This window comes from Manacus candei, unplaced genomic scaffold (assembly GCF_025592945.1).
Source record: "Manacus candei isolate 608988 ecotype Guabito, Panama unplaced genomic scaffold, ASM2559294v1 h1tg000046l, whole genome shotgun sequence".
NCBI classification, from domain to species: domain Eukaryota; kingdom Metazoa; phylum Chordata; class Aves; order Passeriformes; family Pipridae; genus Manacus; species Manacus candei.
This window is the reverse complement of record NW_026138094.1, coordinates 13,794,304-13,810,649: the sequence shown is the minus strand read 5'-3', so window position 1 is coordinate 13,810,649 and position 16,346 is coordinate 13,794,304. Positions and strand designations below refer to the sequence as shown.

Here is a 16,346-nt window from a genome sequence, read left to right as displayed (position 1 = left end):
GGCATTTTCAAAACAGCTCCATCATGCCACAGCTGACAGGCTGCTGAGAGATTCCACAGCCTGGAATACAGCATGGAAGTGGGATGGAGCCTGGCTCTGCCAGCTCAGGGTCTGAGCCCTGAGCCCAGAGCAGCAGGCATGGCTATGGTAGCAGCCAGGGATCTGTGAGGTCCATGCAGGTGTCACCCTGCATGACAGCATCATGATGTATGTGCTTCCCTTTATGGTCTTCACTGAAGCTGGTCCTGCAGATACCCCTGAGGGAGGTGGCCAGGCAGACGACGACACTTTTACCCTTGCAGAGTCCAAGGGACACAAGTCCAACCTTGCTGGGCTCTTTTTACTGCAGATGGGGAAGGCCAGCCCCAAACTGTCTCCCAAGAAAGGCCTCTGGATGGGATCACTGCCCACAACGGCTGTCCTTGGCAGCTGATTTTCATCATAAACTGCCCCTACAAAGCCCCCTCCCCTTCCTGCTGTGCTCTGCCTTTGAAGCAGTCAGGCACTATCCTGCTCTTTATCCTGCTGGTAAAACAGGGAGAGTCAATGGCCATCATGCCTGGACCAGTCAGGACAAGTGTGAGATGCTGTGTCACCTCACCTTAACTCCACACTCAATTTAGGTGAAGCAAAACAAACCTAAGAGTATCTGTGACCAATAAAGAGAATACTCCCCTCCCAACTAACTGATAAAGACTCTTATTTCCCGAGTAGAGGGAATGGCAGGAGCCTTTTGATCTCCTGTTGTTTTTGCCTGGTGGTAATAAATGACCATTTATAATCCTTAGCACTGCTTAACCTGCATTTGTTTGGACATAAATAGTACAATCCCAGACCGGTATTTAAGTGATCAGCAGGAACACCCCCACCTCTCCAGCAGTTATTTATTTACTTGGACTCTCCTTCGCTGTATGAAACATTTTAAATTAACGTATATAACTGCTCCCCCCTGTGCTCCAGGGGCCGTCCCCGGCCCGTCACTGCCCACAGCACAAAGGTGCTCATTTAGAGCCAGAACATCAACCTGACCCCCGTGAATGCAGCCACAGACAAGCACCGTGCTCTGCATAAATACACTTCTTGTTCTGAGCATGGGGCCTGAGCCTGCCAAGCTCCACCAACCTTCTGCCAGGTGCCCTCAGAGCACCGGGAGCCAGCACCAGGCAGGATCAGGCCGACCTTATCTCATTGTTCACGGTGCTGCCTGTTTCATTATGGGGGTACTTGATCTCTGTGGATTTTGGAGACTCACAGTACGTTCCTCTCACCATCTGTCACGCTGAAGAGCGTGCACGTGCCTCGATGTGCAACCAGCAAATGTGTCTCCTCCAGCTGGGAGGGCCGCTGGAAGCCAAGAGGAAGCTCCCAGGAGCCCTCAGAGCCTTCAGAGCCCCCTCCTGCCCCCCAGTCCCCTTGTGCCCCTGGAGACTGGTGTGACCCAGTCAGCCTCACCCGTAGGGAGCCAGCTCCCCAGCCTTCAGCACAGCGATCACTCTGCCCCGCTGGGTGCCCGATTCCTTCTCCAGCCCGATAACAATGATATCCCCTCCTCTCCTAGAAAAGAAACAAGGGAGATGTCACACATGCTCAGCAATAGGGATGCTGACAGCTGAGGAAAATCCATGTTGGATATCCATCCTCTGCTGCACAGTTGCCTGCAGCATGACATCTTGCGGGGAGGGGCACTGCAATGCCACAGGGACATCCTGAATCCACTGCAGTGAGAGATCCCATGACAGGCAAAATCGGCTTCCCAGTGGTTTCCAGCAGCTCCACGGGAGGCAACAGGACTTGCCAGGGTTGTGTCCGAGCAAGGAAGCTGCCTGCTCCTCTTTGTTTCCTCAGTAGCTGGGGAAACAGGGCTTTGAGTCTGACCACCCCCTTCTCATTCTGCTGAAATCAATCCAGCAAGACCAGTGGCCATTCTGCTCAACACCAAATACTTTAAAAAGGGGTAGAAAATGGATGTATCCTTGTACTGAGAACAAAGTTTCTTAATGGTAAAAACTTTCTGGCCAGGTGAATCACACTGGGAATGCAAAATATCTTGAATTAGCCTGAGTTAACCTCATGTTCAGCCCACAAGGGATTTTGATAAAGTTGCTTTGATAAGGGACCTGCTTACCTGGGGATCCATATGAGGTCTTTCACTGGAAGAATTTTGATGGCTTGGAGATGCTCCGTGTCATCACCCACAGGCATAGCATCATGATCCAGGGAAGCCTTCAGCTCATTGAATTTCTCAGACTCCTCAAAGTCTGTGGAGAATGGTGCACTGGAAGAGCTCATGGGCGAGCTGGGTAGGCTGGAGGGGCAGCGGGTTACCCTGCTGGGAGGCGAGGAGGAGTAGGAAGACACAGAGCAGTAATCCGTGAGCGAGTCCTGGTGGTTCAGGATCTGGGTGCCCACCTCTGGGCTGTACATAATGCTCATGTCCCCCACTGGGCTGTTCTCCACCGCTCCGTGGTTGATGGGGGCTGTAGCTGGGATGGCTGACGAGGGCTGCTGGATTGTAAACATGTCTCTGAGGGGGCTGCAGTCTCCACAGAAGTAGCGTGCACAGAGCTGGTAGGTGGTAGCATGGTACATCACCAGGAAGTTGCTTTTATCGTCCAGACACCACACCACCTCCTCCCCGTGACACTCGGAGTTGCAGGCGATGGATGTGATGACCGAGGGTGGGCTGAAGGGCTCCAGCCTCCTGCTGATCTCCATGGAGGAGCAGTCGATGATGAGGATGCCGGGGCCGTTGCTGTACCACACCTCTGCCCCACTGTTGGTGATCTCCATGGCCTTCACGGGGTACGGGTTCTGCCGGGGGTCGTCATCCGAAATGTTGAATTTGGACCTGTTTGCTGTGTGGGAGCACAGGTAGGAGCAGCTGTCCCCTGGCATGCCCTGGGACACTGAAAACACGGCTACAAGTCCATCTGACAAGCCAGCCAGCACCACATATGAGTTCTGCAAGAAAGAGACAGTAGGATCTCACAGAATCGCAAAATGGTTTGGGTCAGAAGGGACGTTAAAGATGATCTTGTCCCAGCCCTCCCGCTATGGGCAGGGACACCTTCCACTCGACCAGGTTGCTCCAAGCCCCGTCCAACCTGACCTTAAACACTTCCAGGGATGGGGAGTCCACAGCCTCTCTGTGCCAGTGCCTCATCACTCTTAAAGATTTTTTTCCTACTTCTCTATGTCTCTGCAATACAAGACCTTTCAATCCCAGAGGCTCTGGCTGCTTCTCGTATACTGCAAGAGCACGGGTGACTTATCCCAGAACAGTGATAACAGCAACATAAAAAGAAGTCATTACCAAGAAGCTGCTGCAGAGCCATACTCCTCTCACCCAGTATTACCTCTCTTTTACTGGCAAGGGCGGACAGACGGACCTGGCAGCCTGCCCTAAAGGTTAAGAAATTCAAGCTGGAGTATGTCCAGAGACAGCCATCATGATCCTTGGAATCCAGTTGTAGAAACCCAGCTCACTTCCAAAAAGGAGTAAAGCTATCGCTATCAGTGTAGGTAGGAGAGGAATGGAAGAAATGCAGTAAAAATGGAAAGAGGGAGCCAACATCCTCGCAAACAAGAGCATCCAGTGATTGCTCCACATCTGATGCCTGCTGCTCTGAGACCACTGCACCTCCCAGGGACGTTCTCTGGGTCTGGGATCCCTGGCAGCTCAGAGGCATCCCGGTGAAGGGCACAGCAGCAGCAGTTCAGCAGAGCCCCAGCCAAGTGCCATGAACAGTTCTGTGCATTGGTGAGAACCTGCCCCTCAGCGTGCAGACGTGCTGGCCGTGGCACTGCGGCGATGGATGCCCTCACGTCCCATGGGTGGGAGCTGCTGAGGAGGCCATGGCTCACCGACTCCTCCAGCTCATCACAGCAGTGCAAAATGCTGTTAAACAGACTGGGAAATGGATCTCTTGGGAACAAAACTCCCCGTGACCTTGGGTCTGCACCAGAAACTCCCTGATCTGTGAAGTGGATAGAACAATACCTACCTCAAAGGCCTTTCTATTTCCTCCCTGGAGAGCAGTATATTCTAAAAAAAGATCCTTTTACCCAGGACTTTTTTGCTGTTGTTTCAATCTGCCTGGATTAAGCACAGCAAACCAAATAGATCCTGACAGAGCACCACCAACTGATCCAACACAACCTCACCCCTCTGCAGCCTTGCCATGGTGGGAAGCCTGGGAGGGCAGTGAGATGGGCTGAGGGCTTGGAGTCACCCCTTGCTGCTCATAAATTCAGGGATCCTTGTGCCCTTCCAGGGATCTTGGCTCTGCCAGCCCTGGAAGAAAGCTCCTAGGCTGTTTAAACTCCCAGAGGCTGAAATCAGTATGTTGACTTGCTCCAGCTATTGAAGGGCAGATAGTGCAGGGTTATTTAAGTGTTAAATATTTAAGTGTTATTTAACTGACAGCTCTGTTTGCAAGGCTCATGGAGAGTCCTGGACAAAGAGACACTCTCTGCACACCAAGTATGAGTAAAACCACGAGAGCGCTGAGCCCTGGATGACTAATCCAAATCACAGCAGAATTTTACTGTAATGGGAAAAACTAGGGAAGCAAGTGGAAAGTTGTGAAATGGGCCTTGGACTGTAACTCAGTCCAGTCCCAATTCTCTAACCTCTAATTAAAAGAAACCCCAATGACCTGCAGTGCTCAGTGCTGTGTCCTTGCTGCCATGTGCATCTGGTGCAAAGGCTCCTGGTTATGGCTTTGCCAGGGAATTGCATCAATAGGTTGGAACATGGCATGGTGCTTTGCACAACCTGGGTCTAGGGTTACTTTTTCTTTGGAAAGGAGTTCAATTATTTAAAAATGAATAAAACAAAGCAGAAGAGCCCACATTTCTCTGGTGAAAATGGTCCAACTTTTTCAGTCCAAAGGACCCTGCACCAGAGGCATTTCTTACTAAAAATGGAAAATTTAAATTGAAATGGGAACATCCGATATTAACTGTAATGTGGGTATGTCAACCTGAACTGCTCCCAGTATGACACAGGACACTGTTAAAGTCTTCAGAGATTATAATTTTGTCTGATTTGATTTGATTTGAAAATGCTGAATTATCCAAGCATAGTCTTCATAAAAAATATTTTGATTTCTCTGATTAGTGTCAGCTACTGCAGGACAGAATCCATATTCCCTTTTGGGTTCCACAGGCCAAGTTTCCCTGGCACTGAGCAGTTGGCACCATAAGCAGGCAGAGCTGGGTCAGTGACCCCTGCCTGGTGTTGCTGGTCATACTGATGCCAAATCCTATCCTGCCTGGGATAGCACAATGGTGGAAGCAAACTGGGAAGATACTTTTTGCATTTATTACTCTCTGCCTTGGCTTTGAGGGCTCTTGGGACCTGCTTCTATCCAGCTACTGTTGTTCTCTCAGAGAGATAAGAAATGTGAAGTGGGAACTCAAATCACAGAATCACAGAATCTGTCAAGTTGGAAGGGACCCACAAGGATCATTCAGTCCAGCTCCTGGCCCTGCACAGGACCATCCCCAAGGGTCACATCATGTGCCTGAGAGGATCATCCAAGCCCTTCTTCAACTGTCAGCCTTGGTGTTGTGACCATTGCCCCAGGGAGCCTGTTCAGTGCCCAACCACCCCCTGGGGAAGAACCTTTTTCTAATATCCAACCTAAACCTCCCCTGACACAACTCCAGGACCTTCCCTCAGGTCCTGTCACTGGTCCCCACAGAGCAGAGATCAGTGCCTGCCCCTCCTCTTCCCCTCAGGAGGAAGTTGTAACTGCAGTGAGGTCTCTCCTCAGTCTCCTCTTCTCCAGCTGACCACACCAAGTGCTCTCAGCCACTCCTCTCACAGCTTCCCCTCCAGGCCCTTCTCCTCCTTGGGATGCTCCCTAATAGCTTAATATATGAGAAATGGCCTCAACCTGCCATCTCTCACGTGTCTGAGCCAAGGGAGTGACCGATTTCACGGAAGACCATGGTAAAGGTCACCACCCCACAGGTGCCACCGACTTGCCAGAGGTCATTTGTTGCTGGTGCAGGTGGTCAGGGAGGCAAAGCCCTCCTGATCAGGGTATTCCAACAGCGACCAAAGGCAGGCAGGGCCGCAGCCTCCAGAAACCTTAAGTAACTTTCTCAGAATTCATTTTCAACATTTGGGCTCCGCAAAGAGCCAACAAAAACACGCAGCAACAAAACTGCATTTGAAGGCTGGGTCCTGCCAGCAGCCCTGCTGTGCCAGGAGGAAGGCCCCAGAGCGGGGCCGTGACGGTGTGGGATGTGCAGGGATGAGCCGGCTCCAGACGTCCTGTCCTGGGGCCGGGGACAGCACAAGGCTCGGGGCCATCGGCACGGCCACTCTGAGGAGGCTGAAAAACATGATACGGCCCTTGACACCAGGGCCTGTCACCTCCTCCTCCTCCTCTGATCCCTGCGGGGTCTGGCACTGCTGGCAGCACACACAGGGCAGGCTGCAGCCTTTAAATGCAGCTTTTGTTTCCATGTGTTCCAGGTTTCTGCAAGAGGCCAGAGCCTTGCACCCATTCAGGTCTCTCTCTCCCTTCCTCATCTCTTTGTAGGACTGCTGCAAACTAAGTCAGAAAGCATCTTGGTTTGCTGTTTTTAACCTGTTTGTGCACTTATTTGGTTTTTTTTCTGAAAGGAAATTTACTGAAAATTGTATTGTTTACCAAAAAGAATGATACTGGTGACAGAAAGCACGCAACAAAAAGCTTAAATTATACAAGACTTTTTCCTGCTGGGTGAGTTTCGGATTCTGGGCCCCTCTCTGTTGCTTTTAAATTTCCATGATGCTTCCTTTGGATGAGAAACCAAGTTTTGGAAGCTATTTCTTTTGGATCAGCCTTCCCAAGGCAGTCGTAAAGAATTCCCCTTCCCAGCAACATCCCTCGGCAATTCTCTGACTAAAAGTTACCTCACATCTCATCAGCTAAAGGCTTTCTTCCCAGGGAAATGCAATTCCCTTCTCCGCTGGACAACAATGACTCTGATAACTCTGACAGAGCTTACTGGTCACACAGTGAGTGTGACAAGTGTAAGCTTTCCACTCAGATTTTTTTGGAAGAAGAGGTTGCTTTAGTTCTTGCCAATCTGGTCTGCACATCCCCATGGCTGCTGCTCTGGCCATTTCACTGCCAAACTCATTCATAGAAAGGAGAGAGGAAAAAGTAAGTCCAATAAACTAAGAAGGAGTGTGCTGAAGGGATGTGGATTTCTGGAAGGTTGGGTAGGGTCGGGGGAGGAAGGGAGGTGTCTAGACTCAATATTGCTATTGTAGGGCCTGGCATTATTTATGACATTTTCTAGGCAAGCCACAATCTGGAAATAGAAACCAGGAGACATAAAGCCACTCGTAACCCCTGAGGAATGGCTTTGCAAGCTGTGTGACAGTGGAAAAGCTGAAAGTGAAAGACTCGTTCGACTGTCCTGGACAAAACCCCAGGCAGCATGAAAAAGAAATTTGCCTTACACATCAGAAATGAGACTCCACAGCAGAGAAACGCTGCAGGTCCGGGAGCCAAAGACAGTCGACAGATGAAGCCTCCCAGCAGGAGAAATCCACCCCTGTGCCAACTTCACATCGATGCCCTACTTGAGTCCTACTTACACCATGTTTGGAAGTGAAGCAGCACACCTTACACTAACCATCTGCCTTGGATTCAGTCTGCAGGGATGTAGCAGTCTGAGTAAACTAGCCAGAAATGGACAATAGCTCAGGACCGGCCTGTGGTATAAACCAGCCCCACTGTCACTCCCAGAGCTGCTCCACGTTGAGCTTTCAGACACATACCAGTCTGCTGGCATTTGCAAAGACTACACAGTTACCAGTAATGTTGGAACATAATTATATGTTTTCACTTGAGGTGGCTGTAAGCAAACCGGAGGTAATTTAGCTCGAAAACAGTTTTTATACATCTCCCAAGACTTGCCCACAATAGGCACCCATGTCAGATTTCTCTTGCCAAAAACTGGATGCTGGCCATTCCAGAACTAGATAGACAGCATATAACTTGTGTTATTACCCATAAGAGTAATTATACATGTTATTCATAACAGTATTACCCAAAACAGCTGTATTATCTCAGTGTTCTCATTCAAAACCAAAACAGAAGTGTGGCTGAGCCTAGGTAATATTATAGATGACCGCACACAAATAACAGCACACATCCCAGGAAAACAGAGGGTACAAGAGGCAGGATATACCCACATCCTAAATTAGCACTCAACAAATCTCTATTCTAATTATTGTTTCATGCCCTCTCTACTTTGCTTGATCAGCCTAAACCTTGTCTTCCAGTGATGTGGAAACAGAGCTGGAAAATTTCCTTGCAGAGAAATTTGATCTATTTTGACTATTTTCCCAGCAGGCTTGGAAGTGACAGCTTTGGTCCCCTGACTCAGGTTCTTGCCCACACCTCTGTTTTCTGGCAGAGACACGAAGACCAGGAAACCTTCTCCTCCCGGTGCCAAAATGTTCCTGGGCTTTGCAAAGTCCTTCAACACCAGCTCAGTCTGGCAGCTTGGCCCGGGAGCAGACAGCTGAGTGTCACTAATGCCCCTTTTCCTTTAGGTTGCTCCTTACCTTTTTGACAACAGGCATCACTAGGAAGCAGCTCACAGTAGCAGGAGTGTCTAAACCCTTCAGTGGAGTCTTTAAGGGACACATGCCCTGCAACGCATACACAGAAACCTTCTGGTCCTGTGAAAGAGCACAGAAAATTCTGTAAATGCCAATCACCTTCCATGCTTTCCATATTTTGATACTTGAACGGGATCTAATTGGTTCCAAAACCAGTTTTTACTTGTATATTTTTGGGACCCAAAATCTGGATATCTGTTTTCCCTGGAGAGTCTTTGCCCTGTGGGTAGAAAGCAGGTGCTGCCCTCCCAAGAATGAGCTGTGGGCAATATACGCATTATCCAAAAGCCACTAAAAATCACCACCATAGGGGTTTTATCACCACACCTAAAAGCAGTATTTGACAATCCTGACTGCAAAAATCCCAAACAACAACTGAAGCATGTTGTGTGTTATTTTGCATTAATACGTCAGTTCAGGGAAAGCTGGTATTACATTTTATGTGGAATTACATCTGCTCCACAACTCATAAATCTACTAGATTCACCAAGAGCACCCAGTTTGGAGAATAGCAACATATTCCATTTTGATCCAAAAGGTGGAAATACAATACTTTAAGATTTTTGAATTTTAATTTTTCTATATTTACTGTTCTGAAAAAAACAACAATATTTGAAATTGATCTCTATTTAAGAAGAGAAAAACTCAAAATAATTGATTTTTCTATGTGGTAAAAAAAAGATCTTTATTCTCACCCAGTTACAGCATCCATGCCAGGGTGGAGTGAATTAACCAACACAAATTATTTATTCAGTTAGTGTGTTCTTTTTTTCCCCACTCTGAAACACTGAATTTCAGGTATGTTTCTTTTTTTTTGGCTGTTTTTCCTCTGTTTTGTGTCAAATGACCATGTCAGAATTGGCTGACACTAAACACAGCCCTTTTTGATGGGTGGATGGGGGCTCTGGGTTATAAACCAGCCCTGCTCTCTCACTCTTATCTTTTTAGCTGCAATTTTCCACGGTGAACACAAAACTTGGGTACCCATTTCCCACCAACTTTGAAATCCCTCAGGCCTCTTTCAGAACCCCACCCTTAAATGCATGGTTTCTGTCACGGCTTCCCTTTATTGCTCACAGATAAGGACATTTCCCAGATGAACCCCTGGGTACAGATTGCTCCAATCCCAAGAGTTTTCCCTCGGAAAGCCGAGGTTCCCACGATCGCTTTGAGCACCAGGAGGCAGGATTTGGTTCCAGGTATCAGCTACGTGACAGGGAGAAACAATAAACCTGGAGACAGCAGATGCAAAGTCACAGTGCTCATCTGAGAAGCCCATTGTCTCACCCACTCTTGGCTTTACTAATTTAACAGGCTCTCTCTCTTCGTTTGTGTCTCTCCTAACGAGGCCCCTCTAGAGGGGGGCTCTGAGGCCCAGGCAATGCTCACCTCTGTGGCTGCCCAGAGGGCATTCTGAAATTTTAGTTGGCAGCATAGCTTCATTCCTGGGCAGCTCATCCTCTGCACTTCCATGACTCCTTTCTCCAGATTCACCACTGTGTAGTTTCTGAAAAAGGAGCAAATAACGATTTCCTGTAGCCAACATTCAGCCTGCACAGACTACAGGACAGTACATGGCACTTGTGGCCAAGCCATAACACAACTGTCCAGATGTGGATGATGCTGCAAGGACCTACACCCCTCCAAATGGTCCTTGTAAAGAAAGAGAAATGCAGATGTGCCACAGCTCTTCCTCAGGAGGCAGATGTGCAATTGCTCCTGTGAAGATTTACACTCAGCTCTCTGATTTTGCATGGAAAGGCTCAGGGCAGTGTACATGGTCTGTTACTATAATTCAGCTGTGAGACAAACAGCTCCAGCTCAACAGCAGTAATTAATAGCTGGGAAGTCTCAGCCCATCTTGCCCATTAGGTTCTCAAGAGAATATCTGCTCCATTTCCAAGTTCACTGCCTCGCTATTATCTGGCTTCATTATTAATCCAGCACATAAACAGAAGAGCATGATTCTTCACAATAAGAGCCAAGATCTGCAACCTGATCAAATAATTTATAAATCTGACTAATTAATATTTTTTTGTAACAAAAAGGATTTTATTCGTTTGGGGAAATTTTTTGAGTTTGAGTATTTGAACAAATAACTGGATATTCACGACCACATCTGTGAGCCCCAGATGTTCTACCAACTGTGGCACAAGCAATTACACATCCTGAAATCTGTCACAAATAAGTAATTTGCTATTCAGCAGTCTCCTAAGTGGATTGTCCAGTCAGGAAGCTGATTCACTGAGATATATCGCTGCGAATATTTGGACATCATCCACGTATTCAAAATACATCTGTGAGTGCCATGTGTTCCACCAGTTTAGCAGGAAGAGTTACACTGTCTGCACTGAATGACTGACCAGGCACCACAAATAGCAAAGCAAATAATTCATGAACAAATCACGTACCCTTCCCATTAGCTTAATGGTTTCAAATAATGAACACATTATTATAAAATTCAGATCAGTTTGTGAATGTTTCCAAATAAGACTGGGGCTATAAAAATCAGTAGCATCCATAAAAACGAACCTAACTAGCCACGGGTCACATGTGGCTGAGCAAAATGCCATCATCTCAGTCACAATTTAATAACATTTTAAGCACATGCCTTCAGTACGGAATACATTTTACTGGCAGTGCACACTTGGATGCACACACAGCTCCAGGCATGTGGTTAACTCCCGATGATTGCAATAGGATTTAAGCATGTGCTTAATTGCTTTGCAGAAGAGAGATGGAACTGCAGCCTCAATTAGGAAAGGTTTAGTGTTAAATGGTCTCATTAGGAAAGGCAGAACACGTCTGTTCTCATGTGCAAATGCTTCATCCTGTGTGTGTGAATCATTACATTGCCCTAATCTTCTCCTCATATTAACTGAAGCAGAGTTAAGCTCATTAAATATCCTTTATAAAGAAACCACTGTTCCCAATTAAAAGAGTTTGGGAAAACAGTGTTCACCGTACCCTTGGCATTCACCCAAATTCACTTTCACCTTCTTTACCTCCCTCCCAGAGGCAGAAGTGAAGACGCTGAAGGATTTTTACTTAAACAGGAAAAAGAAAAAAAAGGAAATTACCAATATGAGCCATCTCACCTGGTGTCTTCCTTCCCATCCCAGAACACCACAGTGTATTCCTGTCCTTGGGAGCAGAAGAAGGAAGCCTGCTTCCCACAGGGCAGCAAGTACATGAATGTTGCAAAGGTAGGATCTTTCATCTGTCCTACCACAGAAATGGCCAGTGGACGCTGAGGGGAAAGGAAAAGAGAAAGACATATGTCAAATAAAATGAAATAGAAGAACCATAATAAACAGGAGGTTCAACAAGGCCAAGTGCGAAATCCTGCACCTGGATCAGGGCGATCCTAAGCACAAGTACAGGGAACTGGATGGCCTTTAAGGTTCCTTCCAACCCAAACAATTCTCTGATTATTTATTAAAGCTTGGTCTGTCATTCTCTTACACATTTTGCTGATTAATTTCTTCAAGTTTATGGATTTTGGGAGCTGTCATGACAGGGTGTAGCTGTTTTGAGAGACAAGCTCACCTTTGTCTGAAGGACAGCAGCTCTGAAACACCGAGCTGCAATTAACGAAAAATGCAATGTAGCATAATCCTTTTCTCATACTTTCAACCTTTTTCTTCCTCATACCTCCTTTTATAATCTCAGGGTTTTTGAAGTCTCTGTAGTTACACTCACAGCGTGATACTGGAGCTGTTTCTAGAAATTACGAGTAATGTCTTGCCCTGGTGAGATCAACAGCCTAACTGCCATTGACATCAAGGGACCTTCCAGTCACCACAGAAGTGTAAGGCCACAGATCTGTCAGCATTTCATTCAGAAAACTCCCATTTAAGTCAACAGAAGTTCTGGGCCAGATCAGCAGGAGGGGTAAACAGGCAATCGATGTGTTCTGCTGTACCAAGAGCAAGCTCAGCCCTCCTGCTTGAAGAGGGCAGCCAGATCAGAAAACACGAGTCAGGAGGGTTGTCTTGTACCTTTTCTGGCTTAGTGTCCCAACACTCCATCATGAGTGCCTGCATCCTGTAGAGCTGCACCTCCTCTGGCTGCCCCAGAACAGGACGGATCCCTTTGGACAGCTTCTTTGCAATCTGGAGTTGGTGGTGTCCCAGCACAGGCCGCTGGCCAGACAGCAGCTCGTACAGGACCATCCCATAGGAGAACATATCGACCTAGAGCCAGAAACAGAGAGGAAAATCAGGCAAAGCTCCCTTGGTGGGTGGAGAGGAGAGCAAGGAAGGCCAGAGCAGGAAAGCAGTGCTGCCCACCATCATGGACAAGGGAATGTAGCCCCAGGCATGACACCAGCCACCCACCACTGCCACAGGGCTGCCCCACAGATACCCCCAGTCACCTTCTCGTCATAGACAATGCGAGGCCTGATCTCAGGGGCCTGGTACCCTGGTGTGCCCTCCACGCCCAGCGCGCCCTCGTGGAACGACTGCCGGGAGATCCCGTAGTCGGAGAGTTTGATGTTGATGTGCTCCTTGACATCCAGGGACCACACCAAAATGTTGTCTGACTTCAGGTCGCAGAAGATGATGTTCTTCTTGTGCAGGTAGGCCAGGCCTGTCACAATCTGATACGCTATTTTGTGTGTCAGCATGTGTCCCAGCGGCACAAAGGAAGACCCTGGCACAAAGGAACAGTCTGTCTTCAGCTCCTGTAATTGCCATAACTGCCTTTTTCTCCCCCTTTCTCTTTCTCTTTTTAACTCCAGAGCAATAACTGACAACCTTTTAAAACATCACTCAATGCCACCATTTAAAATGACACTGTTTTTGTTACTATATGTGTCTGACAGTCCTACTAGATTCTTTTTTTTAAACTCTTTCACTTCTAGGCTCCTAAATCTTCTGGTGCAAATTAATGTTTGACTGAAAGTTGACACAAAGCCAAGGTGCCAAGAGGGTCAGATGGCCTCAACTTATCTTGGAATTAGCATCGTTCATTTGACAGCAACAGAAATGAAGATACTTATGAGATAATTTAGAGTGCCAGACACCCATCTGCAGGGGGAGGAACACAGCACCATCCATGCAGCGCTGAAGTGAGATGCACTTCATATTAATTTGCAGAGAAATTGAAAATCCAGGTCTCCAAAGTAGTTTTGAAAATCGTGAGCAGCAATTTTTACTAGGTTCCCAAAAGCACAGCTTAAGAACAATTCCACCCCTCCCACTTCCCCTAGTCTGGAAAAAAATCCCCTCCAGCAAATCAAGCAGTAATTTAAATATTGCTGACCATTTGTCACTTGGAGAGTGATCTCTCTCAGTGGGGAGACCCTGGCTTTACCTTTGGAGTTCTCAGACAGCACAGTGGTGAGGCTGCCCAGGGGGGCCAGCTCGAGGGCGAAGCAGAGCGGGTGGATGCTGATGCCAATGAGGGACACGATGCAGGGGTGCTGCAGGGAGTGGAGCATGCTGGCCTCCTGGCGGAACTCCGAGAAGTTCTTCATGGCATCCATGGCTCTCAGGTGCTTCAGCATGGTATCTGGCAAGACACAACTCCCTTCTCACTGCCCAGCTCTGAAACTAAGTCACAAACTCTTTGGAAGGTGCCAATCACCAAGCAAGGGCTGCAGGAGGAAGGCAGCTGGTGGGATGATACCAACAGCAAGGTTTTAAGTTGAATCCTTGTGTTGATGCATGAGCCACTAACAGACACTGACTATAAGCAGGATATATATGGTACCTCAGGAAGCAAAACCTCCCTTGGTCCTTTAACACCAGGCTCTGGTGTGTCTGGCACACGCTGATCTCATATATCACCTGATGACTTTGGAAAACTCATGCTGTGCTTCTCCAAGCAGGGACTCTGTGTGGATGTCACACTACAGACCCTTTACTGGAAGGGGTCTTTCTCTACTGTTTCCTGGCTTTCCTGCCAGATGAGAGACCCATAATGATCCTTCTGCCATGGGACCCCACAGGCTGCTCAGGAAGGTTGGGTCTTCCCAAAGGTTATTTGTCACTGGGACAGCAGCTGGCCTCCTCCACAGCTCAGGAGTTCACCACATCCTCCCCTGACAAAAATGAAGAATATAAGCCACTTTCCCCTTTCCTTTGTCCATGGACTGAGGCTCTGCTGGGATCCTGGACTTGACATGAGAGCCCATCCCTGCCTGGAGGAGTTGGCAGGCTCAGAAGGATTCCCAGTTTGCTTTCTGCAGCTGCTGGCACAGATGGGACAAAAGACTAATTCAAAGGTGGAGACTCACAAGTCCTTAGTGCAAACCCATGCAAATCCACACTTCTCATGGTCAGATAGGTTGGGAACATGAGACGAAATCTTACCTCCCACCCCAGTCCAGGGCTCTGCCTTGGCACCCTACAAATCCACCCACTGATCTGCAGGAGAGAAGCTCCTGTGTCAGTGACCTTCAAGGCTACAAGTGTTCATGCAGAACTCTAAGCTGCATCCTCCTCCTCCATTGAAACACACCAGTTTTGCTATTTATTTCAAAGCTGTATTTAAACAGGTGCTGCCAGCACTCTGGAGAGCAATGGCTCTTTGGCCCTACCTTGGGATCACAGATTGCAGGAGATGATTCCCAACACCAATTCTGTACACTGTACCTGCAGCTGAAGTGGGAGAACCCTTGCATTTTTTAATCTGAAATCTCTTCACAGCCACTGGCTTTCCTTGGTATCGTGCCCGATATATAACAGTTCCACTTCCACCCTGGCCAAGAACGTTGTTTTCATTTTCACTGCATTCCAGTTTGCTATTTTCCAGGAACAGTCTGCCAAGGAGAAATTGGGGCTTTTTAATTAAAGTTTCAAAGACAGTGTAAATTCATGTTTTTAATGTGATTTCCATTTTCACAAATGCTTGATAGATTCTTGTCTTATCTACCAAGAGGACTGGATCACCTCACCTATCTTGGTCATCTCAGTGTACTCTATGCTGGCTCGTGTTGTACAATGGATTTCTCCCAGAAAAACTTGGGCAAATAAGCAAAAAAGGTTTTTTACTAATTTATCCCACAAGAATCAAACAGATCTGGAAAGCACATAAGCTTCTTTTCCAACCAGATGACACAAATACTGATACTTGTACCATTTATCTGTATTAACGATTTTTTTTTGCTTCATTTACCTCCCATTCCTCTTCTCTCCACTGAGGCAGGACAGGATGTTTATGAACAGCCCCACACTCTGAAACCTGATTATTCAAATCAGCTTAGTGTTCCCAGGCTGTAATTCATCATTTCCCCACTCTCCCAGAGACTACTTTTACAGCTGTTCACACTTCAAACATCTCCACTCGCCTTGCACCCGTCAAATAAATCTATAGGAGATAGCAGTGTGAGGAGGGCTGTCTGACAAGCTGATGGGGTGTCTGCCCAGAAAAATGACCCCAAGAAAGCAACAGAGGCCAATGGGAGCACAGAAAGCTCTGACAGCAGCCAACAGGGCAGTTTGGTCTAGAGGTTCTGCATCGGGCACTGAAAGTTCTCAGAGAGTGTGAACCAAAAGAGACCCTGGTCTCCTGTCCTGCCTGCTGTCAGATCTCTTGTTCTACACACTAAGTAAGAAGGGGTATAAGACCAAACCCATCTGGGAATGCAGTTAAGCAGCTTAAAGATTTGGCAGTGCTGCTCTGGGTAGGGAAGAGCTGTTTCAGCTGTTCAGTACTGCCACACATCCAACACATCAGCAGCCCTCAGCCGAGCAGGAGC

At 47.6% G+C, this 16,346-nt stretch overlaps 1 protein-coding gene across 4 annotated transcripts in view; it reads right to left on the bottom strand.

The window, feature by feature from the left end:
- LRRK1 (leucine rich repeat kinase 1) overlaps nucleotides 1-16,346 on the bottom strand; it is an 80,154-nt gene that overhangs the window by 4,807 nt on the left and 59,001 nt on the right. For 3 of the 4 annotated variants that reach the window (XM_051797115.1, XM_051797113.1, XM_051797114.1), the window contains 9 exons: nucleotides 15,241-15,407; nucleotides 13,958-14,155; nucleotides 13,017-13,294; nucleotides 12,640-12,834; nucleotides 11,737-11,888; nucleotides 10,028-10,145; nucleotides 8,582-8,698; nucleotides 2,126-2,961; nucleotides 1,453-1,554 (listed from right to left, as the gene is read on the bottom strand). In XM_051797115.1, the coding sequence (XP_051653075.1) occupies nucleotides 1,453-1,554; nucleotides 2,126-2,961; nucleotides 8,582-8,698; nucleotides 10,028-10,145; nucleotides 11,737-11,888; nucleotides 12,640-12,834; nucleotides 13,017-13,294; nucleotides 13,958-14,155; nucleotides 15,241-15,407 (2,163 nt within the window). Of the gene's footprint in view, nucleotides 1-1,452; nucleotides 1,555-2,125; nucleotides 2,962-8,581; nucleotides 8,699-10,027; nucleotides 10,146-11,736; nucleotides 11,889-12,639; nucleotides 12,835-13,016; nucleotides 13,295-13,957; nucleotides 14,156-15,240; nucleotides 15,408-16,346 lie in introns of those variants that run through there. The other variant, XM_051797116.1, reaches the window with a different exon arrangement.